General features: G+C 47.2%; 1 protein-coding gene across 1 annotated transcript in view; it reads left to right on the top strand.

The window, feature by feature from the left end:
* Itga11 (integrin subunit alpha 11) overlaps nt 1-26,275 on the top strand; it is a 103,156-nt gene that overhangs the window by 5,784 nt on the left and 71,097 nt on the right. The window contains exon 2 of the mRNA XM_028774532.1: nt 15,173-15,284. Within this exon, the coding sequence (XP_028630365.1) occupies nt 15,173-15,284 (112 nt within the window). The remainder of the gene's footprint in view (nt 1-15,172; nt 15,285-26,275) is intronic.

Genomic DNA, 26,275 nt, shown 5'->3' with positions numbered 1-26,275 from the left:
AGGGGAACTTAACAAAAAATAATACTTTATCCCAAGGAAGGATACTTGGTGGGGTTTTCCATATTTGTGGCAGATACGTAGGATAAGGCCATTCAAATGGTTCTCTGTAGACCATTGGGGGATCTCCAGAGACCACTGGGGGGTTCTCCATAGGCCATTGTGGGGGGGTCTCTGTAGACCACAGGGGGTTCTCTGTAGACTATTGATAATTCTCTGTAGACAGCTGGGGGTTCTCTGTAGATTACTGGGGTTCTCTGTAGATCATCGAGGGAATCTCTGGACACATCTTGGAGGATCTCTGTAGACCACTGAGGGTGTTCTGTAGGTGATTGGGGGTGCTCTGTAGACTGTTGGGGGTTCTCTGTAGACCACTGGAGATTCTCTGTAGACCTCTGGAGATTCTCTGTAGATCACTGGAGATTCTCTGTAGACCTCTCTCCATCTTTACCTCACCCCTTCTCTGTTTGTGCACTCCTAAGACCCTCACTCTTTTTTTTCCTTCCAGGAAAGGAACCACAGAACCATCTTATTTCCTCTCCTCCTTCTGGAACTGTTCTTTTCTCGGAAATCACAGCCCCTCGTAGTGATTGGTAGAAATTATAAAAAGCCATAAATAACATGTAGACAAAGCTGCTGTCAGTTGGATCACTCCAATTACCATACCTGCAGGACTTTATATAAACTGTAGGCGTCCATACAAAATCAAACTCAAGGTGCCCTTTTTTAAAAACTATTGAAAATAGGACAAGAAATAGGACATGAATTATGGTTATGATTATGGTTAGCTCTGGACTTGATGGGCCTTGTGCAGTGGATGGAGAGGCACTCAGGGACAGGTCAGCTAGAAGCTCAGAAGCTGACAGGACCAGTGTTTGCCTCAAGATCCATCCCACAGCTGGCTTTAGGGGCCTGCAGCCTGAGTGAGTTCTAGCACCCAACATCACAGAGACTGTGTTCTTCCATCCCCCTTCCAAGCCACAAGCAGTGATTCATGCCCTAAACTTAAAGAGAACTCCAATTCTGGTTTTTAAAGAGCAAAAGAAACCATCGAAAGACCCAGGCCAGACCACAAGCCAATCACCAGCCATGGAATGTGCTGGCTGCTGACGGTGAAGCCAGCCAGGGGCAGAGGCACTGGCAGACCCTGAAATAGGCCCTGCCCATCATCCCAAACAGGACCAAATTGTCACTCAGATGTTCTCTGGTTCTTTCAGTATGGACCTGCCTGACTTCTATCCCATACATCTTAAACCCAGCCCTTCCTGCTGCCTCTGCACCAGAGCCTGGTCCCACACCACCCTGGACCTGAAGCTTCCCTTCAAGTCCTCAATGTCCTGGACCAAGACCAGGAGGCAGGCAGAGCCTGGGGGGCTACCACGGGCTTGGAGATATCCCCATGGCTCATGGTAATAGGTGTTTAATGGGTTTCCCTGACTTTTCCCTTGTCCTGAATGCTGTTCTGCTCTACAACCAAGAGAATACTGCTAGGTTAGCTTGAGCCATGCTGCAAGCCCTCCCGGGCTCCCCTGCTCACCCTGAGCAGACCTCTGTTTTTCCGACTCTATCTTCAGCTAATCCTAGCGTCCCACAGCCTCCCTGTGTGTTAGTTACTTTGTATTAGTTACTCTGATGCTGTGATACAACACTGTGACCAAAGACAACTTAAGGGAGAGTTTTCTTTGGCTTATGCTCCAGAGGAATAACAGTCCACCATGGCTGGGCAGAGGCATGGCAACAGTTGGCCGACGTGGCAGCTGATGTGGGAAACTGAGAGAGCTTGACTTTAACAGCAAGCACCGAGCAGAGAGGGGGTGACCAGGAAGTAGGGTGAGGCTTTAAGAGAGGCCCTGCCAGTGACTTACTTCCTCCAAGGCTGTGCCTCTCCATAACTGTTTCCTCCACAAAACGACACCAGCTGGAGACCAAGTGTTCAAGTGTCCCAGCCTATGGTGGACATTGCTCATTCAAACCACGCACCTCGAACACCCTCCGAACACCCTCCGCCAAGCCCCCGCCCCGCCCCGCCCCCGCCCAGCCCCCGCCCAGCCCACTCACTGCTTTTTTGGCTCTTATCTCACTAAGGCCCCAATTTTAGTCACTGCTCACTAAAATCACACCATCCTCTATAAACTCTCACAGAGACAGGGACCCTCCTACTCCTCTCTCTTTAACCCCCAGGAGGCATTGAATGGAATCTAGCATCATGGCCGGCCTCCTTTACTCGCGTTGTTTACTGTAGGCCCTAACAATGTAATCCAATGAGAGCAAGATTGTGTTTACTCGAATACCCTAAGGTTCTGCACCACACCCGGCCAGAGTAGGCAAGCAACATCTGTAGAAATTAACAGATGAGGCAGTGGAATTGGTAGTTCAGAGCTCCCACTCCCAACCCCGTTGGCTAATAAAAAGCCCCCTACTTGACTTTCCTAACACACCAGACTGCCACGCCAATGTTTATAATGATAATAGTTCCCAGCCATCTATAAATAAATGTTTCAAGGCTAGAAGAGTTTGAGAGCAGTCCAGGGTCACAGGTAGACATGTCAAGGAAGCCTGCTGAAGAGTGTAGAGGCTTCTCGAAAGACTTTGGAAAGTAGGGAATGGGTGCACCTCAGGCTAGCCCAGAAGTACCTCAAGCTGGCCTGGATGGCCCACACTACTCACTGTCATTCTCTGAGGAACTTCAGGAACACAAAAAAGGCCTTGCTTTCCTGTGGTGTACATTCAGACATATAACAGGACAATGTTGTCCCCCAAGTAACAGGGGACAGCAGAGGTCACATTCAGTTGCCATTCATACAGTACAGAATGCAGTATGTTATGTCATCTTCCACCTAAGAAAGACTTGGGGGCACCCCGAGAAGATCAGGAGGTTGAGCATGGACCCCAGGTTAGCACTCAGTCTCTGGGAGTCATGTGATCTGAATATTCCAGATGGCTTTTGGGAAACCTGGCTACAGGTGGAAGGTCTGAGTCTACACCCAACTAAGCCCTTCTCAGGAGCATGGCCCTCAGATGTGGGGGTTCAGACTTGCCCCCAAAATTCCTCTTTTTAGAGAGTACAATGGAAACTAAAATGCCCACCCTATAGGATCAGTGTGAAAAATCAGAAATACTGCCTAATACCCAACAGAATATTGGCCAGTGATAGGATACTCAGCAAATTCTAATAGCAATGACAGTATTTGTGATGTAGACATGAAGTCACTTAGTCAAGATCACTCAGGTGTTAAACTACAGCCTGGGGTTCCATCCAGGTAGCCAAACTCCACAGACTGATTCTAAGGGGTTTTCCCAAGGCTAGACCTCTGCTGTCAATCAAGAGACACAGGCCCCAAGCTCAGCACAGTTTGACCATCTTAGGAAACTTTCTTCTTGGTTTTTTTTTCCATTCCTCCCTTTATTTCTCCTTCTCTTTTCCTCTTTTCCAGGGTCTCATGTAGCCCAGGCTAGCCTTGAACTGACTATGTAGCCAAAGATAACTTTGAGCTTCTGATCCTTCTGCCTCAACCTCTCAAGTGCTAGGTCTGCAGGTATGTTCACCACATCCAGTTTATACAGCACCGAGAATCAAACCCAGGGCTTCCTGCATGCTAAGCACAAACTGTACGGACTGTGCCATGTCTGTAGCAGGATAGCTATTCTGCTACGTTGTATTCACAGTGGAGCTCGGTAGCAGTAGAAGTGGAGGTGGAGCTGGGAGAAGAAGAGAGGAAGGGGAGGGGAGAAAAAGAGGAAGGGGAGGAGAGAAAGACAGGAAGGGGAGGAGACGACTGGAGAGGAGGTGGTAGGAGATGACTGGAAGAGAGAGAAGTGGAAGGACAATGGAGGAGAAGGACATGGCCTAGAAAAACCACAAGTTATAAGGGATCTCATAGATAGGGGATAAAATAGGGTAGTGGTAAATCTGCCCATTTTAGGTGTGCAGTTTGTATTCATAATTCTCGAGCTGTGTTTTCTTTGATTGGTCCCTATTTGGGTTGGAGATTTACCCCAACACATGTCCCTAGCCCCTCTTTCTTACTTTCTCATTCACACAATTTTGGCTAATCTTTGTGTCTTTCACATAGACTCATTCTCCACACCATAGGTATACTGCCACATGGTCCCCAGGAAGGACAGATCCTCTTCAGCCTCTGCTCCCCAGAACTAAGAAGATATGGGGCGCCCCGTTTGACTGGGGAACTTTTTATGAGGCAGCCCTAGATGTTCTCCGTTGCTGAAATGTGACTTCTTAGCTGCTGTGGCTGTCCCCTGTGGGTTTGTTAAAGTTTCCTTAGGAGACAGCTGTCCTCTTGGGGGTCACAGTGTCTGAAGAGGCTAGCAGGTGTCCAGTTGGACAGTCATTTTCTCTCACCTTCCTCAGGGTGCAGCGTATGTTTGTGTGTGTGCAGGTACCTGTGCAGGTACACACAGAGGCCACAGTGTGTGTTCCTGTGTGTGCAGGTACATGTGCAATACACACAGAAGCCACAGTGTGAGCTTGTGTGTGTGCAGGTATATGTGCAATACACACAGAGGCCACAGTGTGTTCCTGTGTGTGCAGGTACATGTGCAATACACACAGAGGCCACAGTGTATGTTTGTGTGTGTGCAGGTACATGGTCAGGTACACACAGAGGCCAGGGGACAGCCTCAGGTGTTACTCCTCAGGTACCACCTGTCTTGTTTGTTGAGAAGAGTCTTTCATTGGCGTAGAGCTTGCTGGTAGCTTAGGCTGCTTGGCCAGCGAGCCCTACATTTCCACCCGGCTCCACGCATGTAGCACTGGGATTACAAGTGCACATTGCCATATCCAGATTTTTTTCAACATGTGTTCTCAGGGATCCAACTCAGGTCTTCATGTTTGTGTGACAGACGCCTTCCTGGCTGAGCTACCATGCAGCCCTAGGGACTCTATTTCAAGATGGTTTCTTCTAGCACCAGGAAACAGACTAGACGGTGATTTTCCTCACTTCTGTGAGGAATCCTGTGTCCCAAGACCATCCCTTCCCCCCTAATGCTTAACAACAAGACCGTCACAGAGTCTGAGCATCCCAGACAGGTGTCCCATCCTTGGTATGCATTGCTCCAGTGTCAAGATGCTCACTCTTCACCAGGCAGTCCTCTGTTTCCATGACAACAGATGGTTCATGAGAAAGTACAGTGGAAAATGGAGATGGTTTTGTAATCACAAAAACAAAACAAACAAACAAAAACCCTGACCTATTCCCAGTACTCAGGAAGCAGAGGCAGGCAGGTGAATCTCTTTGAGTTTGAGGCCAGACTCATCTACAAAGCCCTAGGGACTCTTATTTCAAGATAGTTTCTTCTAGCATCAGGAAACTGGATAGACCTTGGTCTTCCCCACGTTCCTGAGTCCCAAGACCATCCCTTGACCTCTTGATGCTGTTATACAGTGAAACTCTGCCTAAAAATAATAATAAACAAACAATAAAACCTGACCTATACCCAAACCCAGAAGGACTTCTACATGACCCTCAAGCAGCCAAGCCTTCCCTCCTCAAAGTCTCCCATCCCCAGCAAGCAAGCCAATGGCATCTAGTGGGTCTATGTTGAGCCCTGTGCAGCTGGAGAACTTTATAGATGGGTGTGGGCATCCACTGCAGGGTGAGCCTGCTGGCTTTGAAGGGAAGGGCCCCCCACAACTCCTTTTTTTAGTTGACATTCAAAGAACCAGAACAGGGTGGCCGGTAGCTCTCTGAGCCCTCATTACCCTCCTTCCTCTGGTCCAAGGGAAAGCCCTGCCACAAATTGCACATTCTCCAGCTTTGCCCTGCTGTTTGCCCGGCTTTGCCCACTTCCCTGGCTGAGGCTAATCTTGGATGCACAGATCTCTTTATTTACACACCCAAGGCAAATGAGACCCAAGCCCAGGAACTGGAAACCAAACCAAGCTCTTAGAGCTGGTTAGTATGTCAAGGAAAGGGGGTCACAGGGCAGCTGTTGAGCTGGATACTGTACCACTTACATCTGTGCAAACAGTACCCAGGCAGCTGCACTGTACAGTGAGTGACCTCAGGAGTGGAGACACAGAGTGAGCATGCACAGATTTCCTTAAACCCTAGGCTAGGACTTAGAGATCGGCACCTAGTCCAGCATGTACCTTTTCAGGCAAGGAAATTGAGGGCCAGGAAAAAGAGCCCCACTGGGGATGGAGCTAAGATTTCTGGGGCCAAATTTACCACTCTAAGCTTCTCCCTTCTCTGGAGCTGTAGCTATTACAGCCCTGGTAACCCTCTATTGGCAGCTTAGTATCTCACAAGTGTATCCTTTCATCTTTCTCAAACAACCACCTGTTGTGTACTAAGCATTGTCCTAGGTGCTCAGGATAAAGAAGGACAAAGTCCCTTCCAGCACTGAGCTGTGAAATGTTTATCAGTCGACTTTGTCTCTTGGAATGAAGGAGAGAGAGAGAGAGAGAGAGAGAGAGAGAGAGAGAGAGAGAGAGAGAGAGAGAGAGAGAGCGAGAGAACAGCCGAGCGTGTCGATGCGGTGCATGCATACACGGCACATGTGTGGGATCAGTAAAGGACAGCCTTGGATGTCAGTCCTCGGGCACATCTGTCATGTCTGAGACAGGCTCTCTCATTGGCCTGGAACTTGGCTAGCTGGCCTACAGGTTTGCAGGTCTCTGCCTCCCAGAGCAGGTGAGCACCACAGCACCTGGCTTTTTAATGAGTTTTGTGGCTCTGAACTAAGATGCTCAGGCTTATGAGGCAAATGTTTTACTGAGTGAGCCACCTCCCCAGCCACCCAAATAACGAGTAGAGAGAAATCTTTATTTGAAGCAGAGGCCAATTACCGTGGTATAAATCTTCCCACTGTGGTCGGTTTTAAAACGACTAACACATCATGGCTAAATGTGAGCTTGAAGACAATCGGCTCTTGGAAGAAGGTTCCAGCACATACTGGTCCCTTCCCCTGTGTGGCTTAAAGAACATGCAAGCATTTTTTACTGTGAAGGAGGTAAAGAAGATGCTGAGGGAGAAAAATGGGTTCTTCATAAGATGGTCAAACAATCTCAGAGGCTTGACGTATAAGCTTGGTGTTGAGAAGGAGCCACCAGCGGAGCAAATATCTTACGGAAAGGGGCTGGCGGATGACTCAGTTAGTGAAGCGTTTGCTTGGAGCTTGGCTCAGTTAGACAAGTGCTTGCTCGGAGCTTGGCTCAGTTAGACAAGTGCTTGCTCAGAGCATGGCTCAGTAAATGCTTGCTGAGGGGGATGGGGTGGCTCAGTTGGTGAAATGTTATCTTATGTCTATGAGGGCTTCAGTTTGAGTTCTACAACCCATTTGAAAAGGTCAGTGGTCGGGACATGCATACTTGTAATCTCAGTTCTGGGGAGCCAGTGACAGGTGGATCCCAGGGTTGCCTGCCAGCAGCCTAGCTAGCCTACGGCTAGGAGAACTCTAAGTCAGTGAGAGGCCCCTGTCAGAAGGCAAGGTGGACAGCACCCTGGGGAAGGACACTTAAGGCTGTCCCCAGCCTCCATATACACTCAGGCACACACACACCTGTACAATATGCACACATACACCTAAAATAGAGAAATAAAGACAGAGAGAGAGAGAGAAATAGAGAGACAGACAGAAAGAGAGAGAGAGAGAGAGAGAGAGAGAGAGAGAGAGAGAGAGAGAGAGACCTCAGACAAGATTGTCCCAGGCAAAGAGAACAGCCTCCAGGTGGAAGGAGTTGGGTGTGTGAGGCACTAAGGAGGGTCTGTGGCTGGAGCTCAGTAAGGCACTAGGATTGAGAAAAAGGCAGATCTTGCAGCATCCAAGGGCCCTGGGGAGTAAATGGTCTGCAATCTGCTCCGTGTGTGTGTGTGTGTGTGTGTGTGTGTGTGTGTGTGTGCATATGTGTGTGTGTGTGTGTGTATTGTGTGGTATGTGTATGTATGTGTGTGCCTGTGTGTGTCTATGTGTCTGTGTGTATTGTGTGGTGTGTGTCTGTGTGTATGTGTGTGTGTCTGTATGTATGTCTGTGTGTGTCTGTGTGTCCATGTGTGTATCTGTGTGTATCTGTGTATATCTGTGTCTACGTGTATTGTGTGGTCTGTATGTGTGTGTCTGTGTGTATTGTATGGTATGTGTATGTACATGTGTGTCTGTGTATGTCTATGTGTCTGTGTATATTGTGTGGTGTGTGTCTGTGTATGTGTGTGTGTCTATATGTATGTCTATGTGTGTCTGTGTATGTGTCTATGTGTGTGTCTATGTGTGTGTGTCTGTGTGTCTGTGTCTATGTGTATTGTGTGGTCTGTGTATGTGTGTGTGTGTGCGTGTGTGTGTGTGTGTGTGTGTGTGTGTATGAAGAGTACAAGTTAGGGTTCCAGAAGGTTTTAAGCAAGAAAGTTACAAATGGAATCCGGTTTTTGTTTTTGTTTTGGATCACTCACTGTGTGAAGAGCATAGCATGGAACTACCAATATCATCACGGAGCTCTGAAAGCTTGTAGATGGAGTTCTGTTCCGACCAAATCCCCACCCAGAGAGGAGAAATGGTAGCAAGAAAGAAAGGAAAAAAAGAAAGGAAGAAAGGAAGAAAGAAAGAAAGAAAGAAAGAAAGAAAGAAAGAAAGAAAGGAAGGAAGGAAGGAAGAAAGAAAGAAAGACTGACTGGCCTTCATCCATCTATGGCCCTTACTCTTGAAGGGGTCATACATGCATCCTCTGCAGGCATCAGACAGTTCTCTGGGGCAGAGAGGGAAAACTATGTTAATTACAGCCAACTACAGCATGCTTTCGATTTCCAGGCCTGTTGTCTATGAGTTTGACATCTGCTTAACTAGCACAGTGGCAAACTCCTGACTTACCCCAAATGGGCGGGGCCATGGTGGCTCTGGATGCGGTCTCTCGTCCGTCTCCTGCCTCTCTGGGTGCTTCCCCTGTCCCCCATCCCTGGTCTCTATTTCAGTGGTGTGCCATCTAGCCTGGAAATGCCTGCTCTCCAAAACCCAGGTAAAGGTTCCACACAGCTCAGTTCCACACAGGCTGCCCAGCCTCCAGCTGGCTGTTCCCCATCCAGAAAAATCTTCCTCGTGTCAATCTGTAAGAGCTTTGGAGAGCTAAGGGAGATCATATTAGCTGTAGCAAGTAGTCGCTCTAGCGCAGACTATGGCCCTATGAGAATGGGCAGGCTGAAGGTAAGCATTTCCTAAGATGGGAAACTGTGGCTCAAGTTGAGAGGCCTCACTGGTAAAGAACTCAAAGGCCAGGGGCAGAGAAAGGAAACTTGCTGAAGGAACAAGGGGTGAACGGGCCATGAGAGGCCCTCAGTGTGCTTACTCTCTGCTCCTCCCAGCTCCTGTCAGGCCTTCAGAGTCAGTCCTCCAGACTCTCAAAGCAGGCCCTATCGGCTCTGGAGTGAGGATGCCCGGCCCTCTCATTATTTATGAGAGGAAGTGTTCAGACACCTAATGTGTCTTTTTCCATGTGTTGGGAACTCATATAGAGACAGGTCCGTATAGAGCCAGGGGAGATGCCACTGTGGCCTCAGCTTTCCAGGGACCAGGCATTGTTTCTTCCTGCTGGCATGCTCAGGGCCAGAAGCATGCTGACTGCCAGAAGCATGCTGGGTGTGGCCCGGGGACCTGCTGCTTCCCAAATGAGATAATGTCCCTATGGATTCCTCTAGAGCCAGGGATGTTGCTCATACAAGGTGCAAGAGGCAACGCCTTTCCAAGGAAGCTCCCCCTCTGCCGGAGCCCCCTTCCTCTCCGCGGCCGGAGCCCCCTCCCTTCTCTGGCCACCCCTGACACCCACTCAGACACCCTCCTTAAGCCCCACCCCTTTCCCTTACAGCCAACTACAGCATGCTTTCAGTTTCCAGGCCTGTTGTCTATGAGTTTGACATCTGCTTAACTAGCACAGTGGCAAACTCCTGACTTACCCCAAATGGGCGGGGCCATGGCGGCTCTTCTGGACGCGGGTCTCTCATGGCTCTCCTGCCTCTCTGGCCATAGTCAGTGCTAGAGCGATTACTTGCTACAGCTAATATGATCTCCCTCAGCTCTCCGAAGCTCTTACAGATCAACACAAGGAAGACTTTTCTGGATGGGGAACAGCCAGCTGGAGGCTGGGCAGCCTGTGTGGAACTGAACTGAGTGGAACCTTTACCTGGGTTTTGAGAGGAACTCAATTGGGAAAAGTCATGTCTTCCTCTGTGTAGTATGTCCCCATCTTGTTCCAATCCCTCAATTTTGTTCACACATATGCACACGACCCACTTTCTATTAGAGCATGGAATTCTGCACCTGCCCCAGGGAGGGAAATCTATGCCAGCCCTAACCAAAGAAACAGCTCTGTCCTGCTTCTCAACGGGAGAATAAGGAGGAGGAAGAGGAGGGAGAGGAGGAAGAGGAGGAGGAGGATGGGGTGGGAGAATAGAAGGAAGGAGGGGACACTAAGGGAAAGAGAAAGGGTGCATGGTGGCTGGCCACTGATACCAATGGCTGGAGGTTTATAAAGTTAGACAGACTCCATGTTGTTGTCCTCAAAGGAGAAGACACGATTAGCTAGAGATGGGAGGTCCCTAAGAGCACTGTTGGCTAAAGAAGTGTGACACTGTTGAGTTGATTGAAGTAGAGAGTGTGAGGTGGGCTTTGCAAGAATAAACAGAAGCTCAAGTCTCCCCTGGGAAGACCCAAGTGCATGCAAGTTTACTCTACAGAACAGAAGGCCTGAGATAAGTAGGAACCTGCTGTCACAAAGCCAACACCCTCCCTACCTGTTTCCATTGCACCCCTGACTCGAACAGCAAGCAGGCCAGGCTAGGTGCTGAATCACTCAGAGAGGTGGGGGTACAGTTCACATTCACAGGAGCCCTAAAGCAGAAGGATACTTGTGTCGGACCCAAGTGCTATCAGAGAAGGAAGTAACACCCCTGGAGACTCCTAGGGAGAGTCACCCATCTGCCCACAGAGGTACTCCCGCACAGAGTGCTCCCCACAGGGGTGCTCCCCCACAGATGTGCTCCCCACAGAGTGCTCCCCCACAGGGGTACTCCCCCACAGAGTGCTCCCCCACAGGGGTACTCCCCCCACAGAGTGCTCCCTCACAGGGTTGCTCCCCAACAAAGGTGCTCCTCCACGGGGGTGCTCCTCCATGGGGGTGCTCCCAGGGCTGGTCCGCAAGCTGCTCATCTCTGATGAGATGATATGGAAATGAGGACAGAGAAGCACACAGACTCAGGACACCATCAGGACTGGAAATGGTAAGCCCGAGAGTTCCCAGAGAGACCTATACCTCGTTAAGACCGCACAGCCAGTAACAGTAAGAACAGGGAAGGGACCAGGCCTCCTTACCCCCAGCCTCACTCTTACTAAAGCAGTCTCAGCTCCTAAGAGCTGTCCATTCCGTACCCATGCACCCTTCTCTCAGCCCTGTAAGGAGCTGCTTCAGTCAGAAGTCCACTCCTAGGCCTTTGACCTTGGCACTTGCTCTGTAAATGGTTATCCTGACGGGAGACTGGTACCCAGAGCTAGTTTATTCTCACAGTGTGAGGATACAGTGTGCCATGGTGGCAGGAGCTTGAAACAGCTGGTCACGCTGTGCCCAGTCAGGAGGCAGAGTGCAATGAATCCTGGTATTCATCTCCTTCTTTCTTTTTCATGTGGTTCCAAATGCCAGCCTAGGGAATGGTGCTACCCACATTTAGTGTGCATCTTCCTACCTCAATACGATAACCTAGATAATCTCTTACATCCAGAGATTTGTCTCCTAGGTGGTTCTAGATCCTATCAGGTTGGTAATCAGTATGAACCATCACAGCGATGCCCTGTTCTCTTGCTCTGGAACTCACTGAGAGTTTAGTAGCACCATCCAGCTCTGGAGATGAGGCTAGGGTTTATATGGAAAGATGACGGCCCTCCCTGGTCACCCACCAAGGCTCCATCTTTCTGATGTCTGATGTGTCCAGAAGCTCCAGCGTGTGGCCAAGTCTCCATGGTGCAAACACATGGAGGAGAGCCAAGCCCGGATAGTGCAGGGTATGAGCTGATGGTTTTCCTTAATTCTTCCCCTTGGCTTGGGAATGCAAAATATTATCATTTTTTGGCCTGGAGATTTCCCTTCCCAGATGTGTTTAGCCAACACTCAGATGAGCTTGCATTCTTCCCGGCTGCCTGGTCTCCAGTTCTCAATTGTTTGCAGAGATTCAAGGCAGATGCTTATGCGTTGACAACTGGAAGTCAGCTATGTGTCTGCCCCCGGAGAACCACTGATATATGTGGAAGTGTACCTCCGATGCGGGGCTGAACCCTCTCATGTCACAGCACCGGGGGCACAGAGAAGCAGAAATATTCTCCAGGGACAGACACACAGACCAGTTATAACAAAGCTGAGATTACTACTCAGACGGCCCCACCCTAGCCACACTTCTCTCGGCAGCTCTTCAGACTCTACTGACTTAAAAACAAGCCTGTTGGCCCGCTCAGCATGACTGAGGACTCTGATGACCTTGTGTCTCAGCCAGTCGAGCATTCCTACTCCTCAGAATAGATCCCAAGCAGACATTTTTCTGAAGTGAAGATTTGTAGAAAAAGTCACACCAAAAAAAAAAAAAAAAAAAAAGGAGGTAAAGAATAAGCAGGTGGGGGCTGGAGAGATGGCTCAGAGGTTAGAAGCACGGACTGCTCTTCCAGAAGTCCTGAGTTCAATTCCCAGCAACCACATGGTGGCTCACAACCATCTGTAATGGGATCTGATGCCCTCTTCTGGTGTGTCTGAAGACAGCAACAGTGTACTCATATAAATAAATAAATCTAGAAGAAGAAGAAAGAGAAGGAGGAGGAGAAGGAGGAGGAGGAGGAGGAGGAAGAGAAGGAGAAGGAGAGAAGAAGAAGAAGAAGAAGAAGAAGAAGAAGAAGAAGAAGAAGAAGAAGAAGAAGAAGAAGAAGAAGAAGGTGGTGGTGGTGGTGAATTGGCTCTGTTGGTAACACATTCACCTCACAAGCATGAGAACCTAAGTTCAAATCCCCAGAAGCCGTGTAAAAAGCCAGATGTGGCAAGTGGCGTGTGTTTGTAATCCTAGTGTTAGCAAGATGGGAGAGACAGGCAGATGCATCCAGCTCACTGGCCAGCCACCACAGCCTAGCTGGTGAAATTTCAGGCCAACAAGAGACTCTGTCTCAAACCAAAGGTAGAAGGCAACTGTGAAACAACATATAGCCTCTACATGCACTCACACATATGTACACGTATGTGTTGACACATATACATACACATGTACATACATATACATACATATATATATATACACGCATACATACATACATGCATACATAGGATAAAGAGGGGCCCGGATGAAGGGCTGGCAACTTTGGGGAACCCCCACTCTCTGTGGTTTACTTTGCTCACTTACAAGGGTCTTGAGCCGAGTAAGAACGGTTCACAAAGTGCTTTTGAAGAATTCTTGCAGCTACTTCTTGTCCTCAGTGTAGACGCCAGCCTCTGCTGCTAAGCCTTGTTCAGCAAGCACTTTGCCAACCAAGCCATTCCCTTGCCTCTCATCGGGGATCGTGGGCGCCCTCTCCTAAGATCCCTGGGAAGCTCTTTGCGAGAGTGAGGCAGGGCGGTAAGAATGTCCGTCAGAGTGTGGACAGTCAGCGCACATTCCTTACGCTCTCACGAAGCACTGGGTTGACAGCCGCCAGGGCCACTCTGGGCCATATCTCAGCCCTGGAGACCTGGTGGGAGGCAGTGACTCCACCCCGGTCTCTCTACCGAGTGGATCGGAGAACTGGTCTCCCAGTGACTTTCAAGCTTGAGTCTGAGGCTCTGATCCCTTGGGACCAATGGGTCATTTTCAAAAGCCAAATGAAGAATCTGAAAAAGAGAATGGGGCTGCCCTCAGCCACAGAGTTGAAAGCCATCAAGGAACTGTGGATTCTCCCTCTGTCACCAGACTTGGGACAGAAGAGTGGCACACAGCCCAGCCAACCTCCCTGGCATCTCTGCAGCCAACCTACTGAATCCCATCCAAAACAGGTTTTTTGTTTTGTTCTGTTTGCATCTGAGGTCAATAATCCCTGAGAAGGGTTACACTCGCCCCCATATCACCACCAGGGAAAGATAGCCATGGATTTCAGAACAGCCAGAGGCTGGTGAGAGCCAAGGTCAGAGGGACAGACTCAACATCGTTTTTTGTTTGTTTGTTGGTTTGGTTTTTTTGGGGGGGTTTTTTTTGGATTTTGTTTTTTTTTTTTTTTGTTGTTTTTTTTTTTTTTTTTTTTTGGTTTTTCGAGACAGGGTTTCTCTGTGTAGTTCTGGCTGTCCTGGAACTCGCTCTGTAGACCAGGCTGGCCTCAAACTCAGAAATCCGCCTGCCTCTGCCTCCCAAGTGGTGGGATTAAAGGCGTGCGCCACCACCAACTGGCACAACATCGTTTTTAAGGAAATCCGCCCCCCTCTGGTTAGTTTGGTTTGGGCAGAAGCATGCAGTAACTGGCTTCTGGTAACTTAAATGTCTCTTTCCTGTGGCCAGGGTTTATTCATCTCTCCCCCAAGGAGACCGGGTGAGGGCGGTGGGGGCAAGGGACAGACAGTTCTAGATGGAACTCCATGAAGGACACTGTGCTCTGACCCTAGGGTGAGACCTGAGGTGGAGAGGGAGACACTCTCTAGGTAGAGCCTTCTTGCTCCTCAGTCCCCCAAGTCTGGCCCTTAAAGAAGGGCCCTGTGCCCTGTGACCCTGTCCCAGTTCCCCAAGCTCCTTGGTCCTGTCCCCAGCTTACCTGCTGAGAAAGTTCCCACAGATTAAGCTCACAGAGGTCCTGACGTCCATCTCATAAGGCTGGTATGAAATCTAAGGCTCAATATAAAAGTAGTAGGCATTGCTAGCATCCTAATCTCTAGCTATTCAGTCAACCACTATGTGTAAGGAAGACCTTGGTTTCGACACTAAGGCACCCGAAATGAGAGAAATGGTCCTCTGTTCAAACTGTGTCTTCTCAAGGTAGGGTCTTCATCTCGTACCTTTCCCATCAGACCGTGGATTCTCCCAGAGACTAGTCAATCACCTCACACAAGGGCTCCTCAAAGACTAGGGCACCCATCTGCTTCACAGCCAAGCCTCTGTAAGGCAGATGAGCAGCCAGTGGGCCCAGACACACCCCTAGGCGGTACCTGCACCTGCAGACTCACCCATTTCCCTTTTCTGCTCCCACGCAGGATTCACGGACACCTTCAACATGGACACCAGGAATCCCCGGGTCATTGCTGGTCCCAGTACTGCCTTCTTTGGTTACACAGTCCAGCAGCATGATATCAGTGGCAAGAAGTGGTGAGTGACAGATCTGGGGGCCACCTAGCCCAGGGCTGTGTCATACCAGTGCCCTCTTTCCTACCCCCTGGCCAGCCAGCTGCCCAGACTGGCTCTCCCAGGTCAAAATCCTGTAGGCTCTGTACATGAGACCCAAACATCTAATGTCATGGGCTTCTCTCATTGTCCCATCTGTGAATGAGAGTGGGGTTCAAAACCCCTTTCCAGGTTACATGACAGAGGGAACAGGCACAGGGAGCCACTGATGAGTCACCTCAGAACCTTGGTGTCTTAAATGTGAGATGGTACCTCTGCCCTCATCTGCTCCAAGGGCGGTGGGGTATCTGCAGGTGGGGGTGAGGTTGATCACAAGGTACAGAGACAGCAGGATGGGGGCTGAGGAAGGAGGGGAAGGTTTAACCTCTGAGTTTTTAATAACTTTGCTATAAAGCAACCTACTTGATCCTATATTCTAATCGTGATGAGTCTGCGAATCATTGGTGATTTTAGTAAGCTTACTAAGGTTGCTTGACCGTCCCCAGAAGTCAGTGTTAGGACATTTTTTTAGCCCGCAAGCATGTTCCTCACACACGGGAACAGTTCATCCAATTATTCTCACTGCCGGTTCAGCTGATAGAGGGCGAGCTGATAGAAGGCTCTTAGACACTCTGTGAGCCTTCCCACACCTGCCCTTCCCCATCTGACCTCTACCTGCCCTCTCACCTCTGACCTTTCTACTCCCCTCCCCTTCTGCTCAGCACTTTCTCCAAACGTCACCATTCCCTTCTCGGTTCTAGACCTTCCTGTAGACTCTCCATCCTCCTGGGAACCCCTCTCTGGCACCCCCGCTGTGTCTGCCTCCCAATCCAGACAATCCTCCTCCTTCCCTCTTCCCCCTTTTATCCCTCCTCCCCCTCCACTGCTACCTCTTTCTCCTCCTCTTCTTCATGTCTCTCCTTTTCTTCCCACCCACTTCCTCCTCCTCTCCATTCTCTTCCATCTCTTCCTTCTCCTTCTCCCTCTTCCTCATCCTATTTTTCATCCTCCACATCCCTGTCTTCTCCCTCCTCCTTTCCCCACTCCCTAACATCTTCATTCTCTCTTCCTTCTTTGTCTTATTTGTCTGTTTGGGTCTAGCTTACACAGTGCTGTGATTAACTTGGGTGTGCAGTGAACTTGTTAACCATCTGCTGCATGCAATCAGCTACCAGTGTAGATGTATACACCACACAAGCGCCCGAAAGGGGTTTTTGTGCTCCTACCCAGTTGATGCCTCTCCAGATAGCCATGATTCTGACTCTCGTCACCATAGATTCACTAAGCCAGATTTTGTGTGTGTGCACATGCATGCATTCATGTGTGGGTGCACCTACATGTGCTCATGTATGTGTGTGCATCCGTCTATGTGTGTCTGTGTGTGTGCATGTGCAGGCATTTGTGTATGTGTGTTTGTGTGTGTGTGTGTCTGTGTGCATGTTTGTGCATTTGTGTATGTGTGTTTGTGTGTGTGTATGTGTGTGTGTGTGTGTTGATGGTGTCATTTTGCAGATACTTTTTTCCATCTGGTTTTTTAAATTCAGCACGATGTCCGTGCAGGCTGTCACATCATCCTGAGCATTTCGCCTCCTGCCTTTTGGTGGCTTGTGGGATTCTGTAGTATCACTGTGTCACTCTTGATCTATTCCACTACTGATGGATACTGGGACTGAATGTGGGCTGCCCCAGTGGGGCCCTTGCTCTCCTCCTTCTGCTGCTAAGCGTGTCTTCTGACGAACAGTCATTATCATTTTGCTGGGCACGCAGAGGTGGTTCAGGTTGCAGAGATAAAGGTAGGATTATAGTTGACGTTACGAGGATCTGCCAAGCATTTTTTTCCTCAGAGTGCTTTACTGTTTAAACTCTGTAGTAAAATAAGAGAGCCCCAGTCGTCCGATGGCCTCACTGACAAACGGTACTATCGTTTTAATTGTAATCATTCCCACTGCGTGCAGTGCTGGTGCATTGTGTAACCAGTTCATCAAGTTGGTGGGCATCCTGACATTGTCCTTGACGAAGTTTCCGGTCAGGTCTTGTGTCCTCTTGTGTGTTCCATTTATCCCTTTATCTAAACTCGTATCAGTAAAAAAAGGCAGCTTCGGTTTAGGACTGGGAATGCAACTCAGTTGATACAGTGTTTGCCCACGGAGCACAAAGCCCTAGGTTCAGTCCCCAGCACCACAGAAACCAGGAGTGGTGGTATTCATTGTAATCCCAGCATTGGTGGAGGGAATGGGGCAGAGTCAGGAAGATCACAAACTCAAGAGTGCCCTCAGCTACATAGCAAGTGTGAGGCTACCTGAATAATGTAAGACCATCTCAAAAAATAAATTTTGAACTCGGGCACGTGAATTCTCTGTATTTGTTCATTTTGAGTGAAATTGTCCCATCTATTTTAAGCTCTGTGTTCTTCCTCCTGCCAACTTTCCTCCAATGACATTTGCTGATATTTTGGGGCTGGTGAGATGGCTCAGTGGTTAAGAGCACTGACTGCTCTTCCAGAGGTCATGAGTTCAAATCCCAGCAACCACATGGTGGCTCACAACCATCTGCAATGAGATCTGATGCCCTCTTGTGGGGTGTCTGAAGACAGCTACAGTGTACTTATAATAAATAAATAAATAAATAAAGTTAAAAAGAAAAGCCTGTGACATTTGCTGATATTTTGATTACAGTAATAATAAACGTATAGATAACTTTGAGAATAAATGAAATCATAACAACAGCAAGTGCCCTGATCCCTTCATTTATTTAGTTTTATTTTTTTCCTCATAGTTTTCCATGTAAAAGTCTTGACCATCTTAATTACACTGATTTCCACATATTTGTACCTTATGCTGCTAGAAATGAGATGGTTTTGTTTTCCAGTCGGGTTGCTACAGAAGAATGCGATTGTTTTGTGTATATATTGTATCATTTATCATTTCTATTAGCTTTGTTAGCTTGGTATATCCTTTTTAATAATAATAATATAATAATAATAATAAGTGTGTGTTGTTGGAGACATGCCACAACTATGTGCAAAGGTCAGAAGACAACTTGGGGTGGGGTCAACTCTTTCCTTCCACTTTGACGTATGTTCTGGGTGTCTGGCTTGAACAGCCAGCCTGTGTGGCAAGCAACTTCACACATGGAACCATCTCATCCTGTCCTTGCCTGTGACTTTCTAGGTCACCCCACACAATCACTCTTTGTTTCTTCTTTCCTACCTCCATACCTCTGTTTATTTTCTGCCTTGTTGCAGAGCCTAGAGCTGTCGGGTCAAGGCTGATTAGACATGGTGACACCGAACGGTCTTTGTTAGCTTTTCAGGGAGCAAGTCTGAGTACAGAATAATGGAATAGGATGGTGTCTGTGGTCTACTTGTTTGTTGGTCGTTGATGCCGCCAGACTAAAAAAGTGTTCTTCTTTTTCCAGTTTGATGAAGTTTTGTTTCTTTATGTGTTTGTTTGGTTGGCTTTCTTTCTTTTCCTTTCTAGACAGGGTCTCACATACCTTCATTGGCTGGCCTTAAATGTGTTATATACAAGGATGGCCTGGTCCCCTGCCTCTACTCCCTGAGTCCTAGGACTTCAGGCATGTCCCATCATGTTTGGAACTGGTACTGGAAATCAAACCTAGGACTCAATGTGAACTAGGCAAGCACTCTACCAACTGGGTGGTATCCCTAGCTCCCTGGCATCATTTTTTTCTTGTTTTTAATGTTATCAACAAGTAAGCATTCAGCTTGATTAGCCGCCGTTCTTGTAAGAATTGAGACATAGTTTTTCTATATTTTGGTGGTGTGGTTTTGTTGTTGGGTTGAGTTTTTTAACTTAGGAGTTTTCGTTTGGGCCCTTGTCTTTCTTTCTCTTTTTCTTTCCTTTTATACTGTTCTTCTTTTGTAGTTTGAATTCAAACTTGCAGTTTTTGAGCTAACACTAGAGAAATACATTATCAATCCATTTATCTATTGATATCTATCACTATCTATCCACCCATCCACCCACCCATCCATCCATCATCCATCCATCATCCATCCATCCATCTACCCATCCACCCATCCACCCATCCACCCATCCACCCATCCATCCACCCATTCATCCATCCATTCATCCATCATCCATCCATCCATCCATCATCCATCCATCATCCATCCATCATCCATCCATCATCCATCCATCCATCCATCCATCCATCCATCCATCCATTTGCTTGTTGTTTATTTGCTTATTGGTGTTTCAAGACAGGCTCTCTCTATGTTGCCCTGGAACTGGCTCTGTAGATCAGGCTGGCCTCAAACTCAGAGATCAGCCTGCCTCTGTCTCCCGAGTGCTGGACGTGGGCCACCACCCATTGAGAAACACATTAACAATACTAACACAAGCAGCTGGAAATCCTGTACTTTGAGCACTGTTTCCTTAGAGTCATCCACTAGCTCTTACAGTCTTTCCATTCCGTCTTCCAAATAGACACCCTCAGGCTCGAGTGGTGTGGGGTGGCGTGAAAACATCTCACTAAGAACTGAATACTCCCGAGTCTCTCACTCTCTGCACATTGCTGTGAACGGATTTTCAACTTCTTGACGGGAAATGAACCATGCAGATTCCCAGTTGCTTGTGTTAGCATGGATAATGTGTTTCTCCAGGGATTGGTCAGTTTCATTCAAGTTTTACTAACAAAGTATCAATCGGGGGCCTCCTGTTTATATTTTCCGGGTCTTTAAGTTCTATAGCATGCTGCCCTTGCCTTCTCCGTGGTAACTTATGCTGTCCATCTCCCTTAGTCACATTGTGTCTTGCTATAGGTGTGACAATTACATTAAAGTTTTATAAGGATAGATTTGGGGTTTGGGGTTTTGTTTTTTAAAGATTTATTTCTTTTTATTTTGTGTGCATTGGTGTTTTGCCTGCATATGTGTCTGTGTCAGGGTGCCAGATCCCCTGGTGCTGGAGTTTCAGACTTGTGAGCTGTCATGTGGTTACTGGGAACTGAACTCAGGTCTTTAGGAGAGCAGCCAGTGCTCTTAACTGCTGAGCCATCCCTCCAGCCCCTGGATTTGGGGTTTTACCGACCCCTGCTGAATCTATTTTCTCTTTTGCTGTTTTTTACTCATTATTAGTTGTTTCTTTCTCTCCTTTGGGGAGTTAATTTGTCTTTTCCTAGATTCATATTTAAACTGTTGGTTTCCTTTATATACAGAAAAGAAACACATAAAAGGCTGTAATGTTCTTTTGGTGCATCTCATATTTTCATGGTTTTATTTTTATTACAATCACATGAATATCTAATGCCTTTTTCGATCCATGTGTCCTTTAGAAATGGATTGCTTTAGTTCCCAAATATCTGCCAGTCTTATGGTTATTTATTATCAGAATTCTAGCTTCATTCCTAGTAATCAGAAGTGGCATTACATAATATTTTTTAAAAAAAGATACGTGTATACCTGCATTATGCCTATGCACTATGCATATGCACAGTGCCCACAAAGGCCAGAAGAGGGCTGTAGGTCCCCAGTAACTGATGTTACAGCGAGCTCCAAGCTGCTGTGTGGGTGCTGAGACTTGAAACTGGGTCTTCTGGAAGAGAAGCCAGTGCTCTGAATTGCTGAGCCCTCTCTCCAGTCTCATGTTGTATAAACCATGATATGACCTATTTTAATAAGTTCCCAAGTCACTTGATAAATCTCTTCTGGTGTTTTTGTTTTGTGTTGTGTTGTGTTTTGTTTAGTTTAGTGTTTTGGTTTTTTGAGCCAGGGTTTCTCTATGTAACAGAGCCCTGGCTGTCCTGGAATTCGAACTCACAGAGATCCTCTTGCCTCTGCCTTCCAAGTGCTGGCACTAATGATGTGCACCACCATGCTTGTTCTGGGTTTTGTTAAGTGTTTTTCTGTATGCCATTAGATCGACATGGCTGCGTTGTTCTAATGTCTGCAGCTTTACTGTTTGTGTTTGGTGGCTTTGTTTAGAGTGGGGAGTCTTTTGATCTGCTGATTCCATGATTCTGAGAGATGTATTAAAATCTCCAGCTATCATCAGGAAGTCACCACTTAGTTCTGTCAGCTTGGCCTTATATTAAAATTGTTAGCTAGGTATATAAATTAATTCGTTATTAGTTATCTATATCAATTTAGCATTACAGCCTAATACTCTATTTTCACTCCATTGCTGTGACTCTAAACAAAAGGAACCTGGGGAGAAAAGAGTTCCCTGGTTTTGTTTCCTGGTCAAGGTCCAGCAGAGGGAAGTCAGGACAAGAACCAGAGGCAGGACTGCTCACTACTCCACACACCATCACCTCCAACCTGGGGACTCAGTCACTGCCAAGCGAGAACAGCAGAAACTATGGGATAATGTCACCTGCCACTCAGGCTCAGGCTCATTCAAACAGCTTTCTTACATAGCTGAGAACTGCTAGCCTAGGGAATGGTGCCGCCCACAGTGAACTGTGCCCCTCTCATCAATTTACAATCAAGACAACCACCTCCCAAGATGTGGCCATAGGCCAGTCAGTGTGATCTGGCAGTCCTGTTGAGGCTCTCCTTTGGTGATTCTAGACTGTGACAAATTGGCAGTTAAAGCTGACTAGAGTACCTAATAAATCTTACATTATATCTTAACATTTTATATTTTAATAAAATTGTCTGAGCTACTATGGGCACCATATCTATCTTTTAGTAAACTCCTGTGTGCTTTTTTACATTCTCTTGCTTTCAATCTTTCTGTATCCTTACTTTTTTTTAAGATTTATTTTTAATCTTTAATTATTTATATGCATGTATGTCTGTGTGTAGATATATACACATGAGTGCAATTGCCTGCAGAGGCCAGAAGGGGGCATTGGGTCCCTTGTAGCTGCAGTTGTAGGCAGTTGTGAGACATCCATTGTGGATTCTGGAAACCCAACTCAGGTCCTTCCTCTGCAAGAGCACTATGTGCTCTTATCCACTGAGCCATGTCTTCAGCCCACTGTGTCCTTCTATTTAAAGCATTCCTCTTCTAAGTGACAGATGAAGTTTTAATCTATTCTGATAAGCCTTGCCTTTTAATTGGACATTTAATATGATAACGTAGTTGGGTTAGTAACAGTCTCTTCATGTGATATGCCTGCTTGTCTCATGGCCTTCTTTTTCTTTCCTGGTTTTTTTTTTTTAATCGTTCCTGTTATTTGTTGTCCTGTTGTTTCCAGTGCTGGGGACTCTTTCAGGGTCTTGTGTTTGCTAGGCGGGACTCTGCCACTGAGCTACTCCCCTGAGGGTTCAACCTAGACATTAAAATATGCATTAGTGATTTACTGAAGTCTACCTTTTAAATACATTTGTTTGTTTGTCTGTCTGTCTGTTTGTTTGTTTGTTTGTTTGTTTTGGAAGAGGCACTAAGGCATGCATATGATGGTCAGAGGTCAACTAGAATATCTAATATATTTTAAGCTGTATCTTTATATTTTATATCATAATTATATAACTAGGTATCATTTTAATCGGGAGGTTTTTTTCTCTACTTTCCCGATGTGGGTTCCAGGGATGGAACTCTGTATGTCAGGCTTGGCAGCAAGCACCTTTACCCACTGAGCCATCTTGCTGATCCAAGATCTGTCTTAAATTAGGGCTTTTACCACTGCTAAAATAACATTGACTCCGGCAATCTGTCCTGTCCTGTCCCTTGCGCCATTTCTGTCATAGACTTTTACCTTTGCATAGTTGTAAATTCCACAAGGCCTTTACCTGTCAGCATCCCTATCTGCTTACTCATTTGATTACCGTCCTGTGGCTCTTCCTAACCTTCATATAATTCTGTGCTGATGTTTGGTATAATTTTCTTTATAGAAAATAGGAGACACCAGCTTCAGTGCTCCTGTCTCTAAAGCTTTGGGCATTGGACTTGATGTTTGTTCATCTGTCTGAAATAAGCAACTTTATTTCACTCTGATTCTTCAAGTGTATGTTTTGTTGGCAGTTTTTTTCTATCATCTTAATATGTAACACTTTTATTGTTCCCGTTACATTTTTATTGTTCTTGTTACATTTTTATTTTTTATCATGCACTCATGTGTGTGGGTGCGCATGTCTGACTGTGACGTGCCACGGTGCAAGCGTGGAGGTCAGAAGACTGCTTTTAGGAACTGGTTCTCTCCTCCCATCGAGTGGACTCTAAGGATAGAACTCAAGTCACTAGGCTTAGCCGCAAGTGCCTTTACCTATGGAGCCATTGAGATGGCCCTATCATTTTAAATGGTATAACATGGCCTTCTGAAATTTGCAGAGCCTGTGGAGATGTCTTGGCTTTCTGATATGGTGTGTCATTGCCCTGTGGCTGTTTTTCTGCTTGTGTCCAGAAGTCGGTATTTCTCTTTTTATAGCATCTTTTTTTTTCTCAAGCAAGGTCATAATGGAGTCAGAGACATATTCCCTGACATTCCGCAGCTGCTTAAACTCGTGACTTGAGCCACATGGGGACTCCACTGGCCACATACAATGCAGGACATCTGTATTCTTTTTTTTTAAGACTTTTTTTTTTTTATTGCTAAGGATTCATGTTGCTAGGTAAGGACTCCACCAAATGAGCTATGATCCTATCCCCAGTGTACATATTCTTTTTTTGACTTTATGTTTATCATTTTAGTTATGTGTATGTATGTATTTACTTGGGGGGAATGAGGTCAATGTAGGTGCCTGTGAAAGCCAGAGGTGTCAGATCCCCTTGGAGCTGGAGTTCCACGGAGCTATAAGTCACCTGATGTGCATGCCAGGAACAGAACTTGAATCTTCTAGAGCAGTAAGAATCCTTAGCCCTGAGCTATCCCTCCAGCTGCCCAGTATACATATTCTTTACAAAGTATAAAAGACAGAGAAAGCAAGGCTGAGCAGCTGAGGAGGTAGTTCAGTCAATAACCTGACTGCTGTGCCAGCAGGAGGAACTGAGTTTGTACCCCCAGCACCCACATAAAAAGCTGGGTATGATGGTAAATGCGTGTGATCTTCGTGCTGGGCAAGCAGAGACAGGATCCCTGGTGCTCGTGGCTCAGCCAGTGTTGCCTAGTTACTGAGCTCCAGGTTCAGGGAGACACCCTTTCTCAAGGACTAAGGTGATGATGGAGTAAGTGACAAACATCAACCCCTACATGTACACCACACACACACACACACACACACACACACACATGAGTGCGCACGTGCACACATACATGTACACACACATGCATACACACAACACACACAGCACATATGCACATACAACCACACCCACACATGCCTTTGTACGAATGCATACATCAACATGCATACATATCACACACACAAAGACACACACACATGCATACATAAATGACTGGGTTGAGGGGCTGGAGGTTAGCTTGGGTGATAAAGCACATTGTCATGGGTTCAATCCCCAGCACTGCATTAACTGGCTATGGTGGCACCAGCCTGTAACGTCAGCACTCAAGAGGATCAGAAGTTCAAGGTTTTCCTTGGCTATATAATCTGAAGCCAGCCTGGACTACATAAAACAAGTCTCAAAAAAAAAAATAGTTTTCAAGATAGAACTTATTTTGACCAATTCTGTTAAACATCTGTTAATAAATTTGCAGGCTCTGCAGAGCACTGGAATTCTAAAAGCATGGTTTCACTCTGGAGTGACCCTAGACCCACTGAGAAGGCAGTGACTCAAATGATTAAAAACAATGCAGGACAAACGATGGCTTGGTAGCATTCATACCCATCTTTGTGGGCTACTTTCTCCGTCTCTACATGAGGGCTCTCCGGAGCCTTCTGCTGTCCTGGAATGACCCTTCTCTCAGAGGCCTTCCCTCTGACATACAATTGATACCAAGGGAGCCTCTCACCCCACATCTCCTGTCCACAATGAGATACCAGTGTTGTATCAAATCCCTGCAACCTGAGAGCAGCCAGCACGGCACCTTCCTCAAGGCAGGAACTCAGCCAGGTTCTAAAATGGGGAACCTCAGGCAGAGTCTCTGGGAGGCCTCGGAAGAGGAGACACCTCTGGGGTCATGAGGACTTGACTTCTTAGATGCTTTTGCTGACCTAAGCATGGCCCAGAGCCTGTGGGGAGGAGTGTGTGCCCTGGGTAGGGTGGGCAGGTCCAAACCCACTGGAGCCCCTAGACCGGGGCTTATTTACTGCTCCTACTGAGGTTAGGGAGAGAACAGTCTTGGGGACTCGGAGAGCTGCAGGACATGTGAGGTGGTCCACAGCACCCTGGCCTTTGGGGGGGGGGGGTCCTGTCCCCAGTGATAGGAACCTCATTCATTATGCTGTTTAATTATTCCCTGTATCAGCTACTTGGCTTGTTACTGAGACCAAATACCTAAGAAAGGCAATCTCAGGAAGGAAGGAAGGGTTTATTTTGGCTCACAGCTGGCGGGCACAGTCCAGCATACCAGGGAGGCCTGACATCAGGAGCAGCTGGTCCATTGCATCTAGTCAGGAAGCAGGAAGACAAATGCTACAGCTAGCTCACTTTTTGCTTTTAATGCAGTTGGGGTCCCTGCCCATGGTGCCACCCACATTCACGGTGTATCTTTTCACCTCCACTAACTGAATCTAGGTAATCCCTCACAATCCTGACCAGAGATTTGTTCCCATGGTGACCCTAAGCCATATCAAGGTGGCGGTCATGACCGACTCCCACATTCTCTTCTCTGCTTCCTCCTTTCACACAGACACACACACACACACACATAGACATACATACACACACAGACACACACACAGACATACACACACAGACATACACACACAAACACACACAGACACACACACAGACATACACACACAAACACACAGACACACACACAGAGACACACACACAGAGACACACACACACAGACATACACACACAAACACACACAGACACACACACAGACATATACACACACACACACAGACACACACACAGAGACATACACACACACATAGACATACATACATACACACACACACAGACATACACACATAAACACACACAGACACACACACA

This window comes from Grammomys surdaster, unplaced genomic scaffold (genome assembly GCF_004785775.1).
Source record: "Grammomys surdaster isolate TR1022 unplaced genomic scaffold, NIH_TR_1.0 241, whole genome shotgun sequence".
Classification (NCBI taxonomy): domain Eukaryota; kingdom Metazoa; phylum Chordata; class Mammalia; order Rodentia; family Muridae; genus Grammomys; species Grammomys surdaster.
The sequence above is the reverse complement of the archived record's forward strand: the minus strand, read 5'-3'. Positions and strand labels throughout refer to the sequence as shown.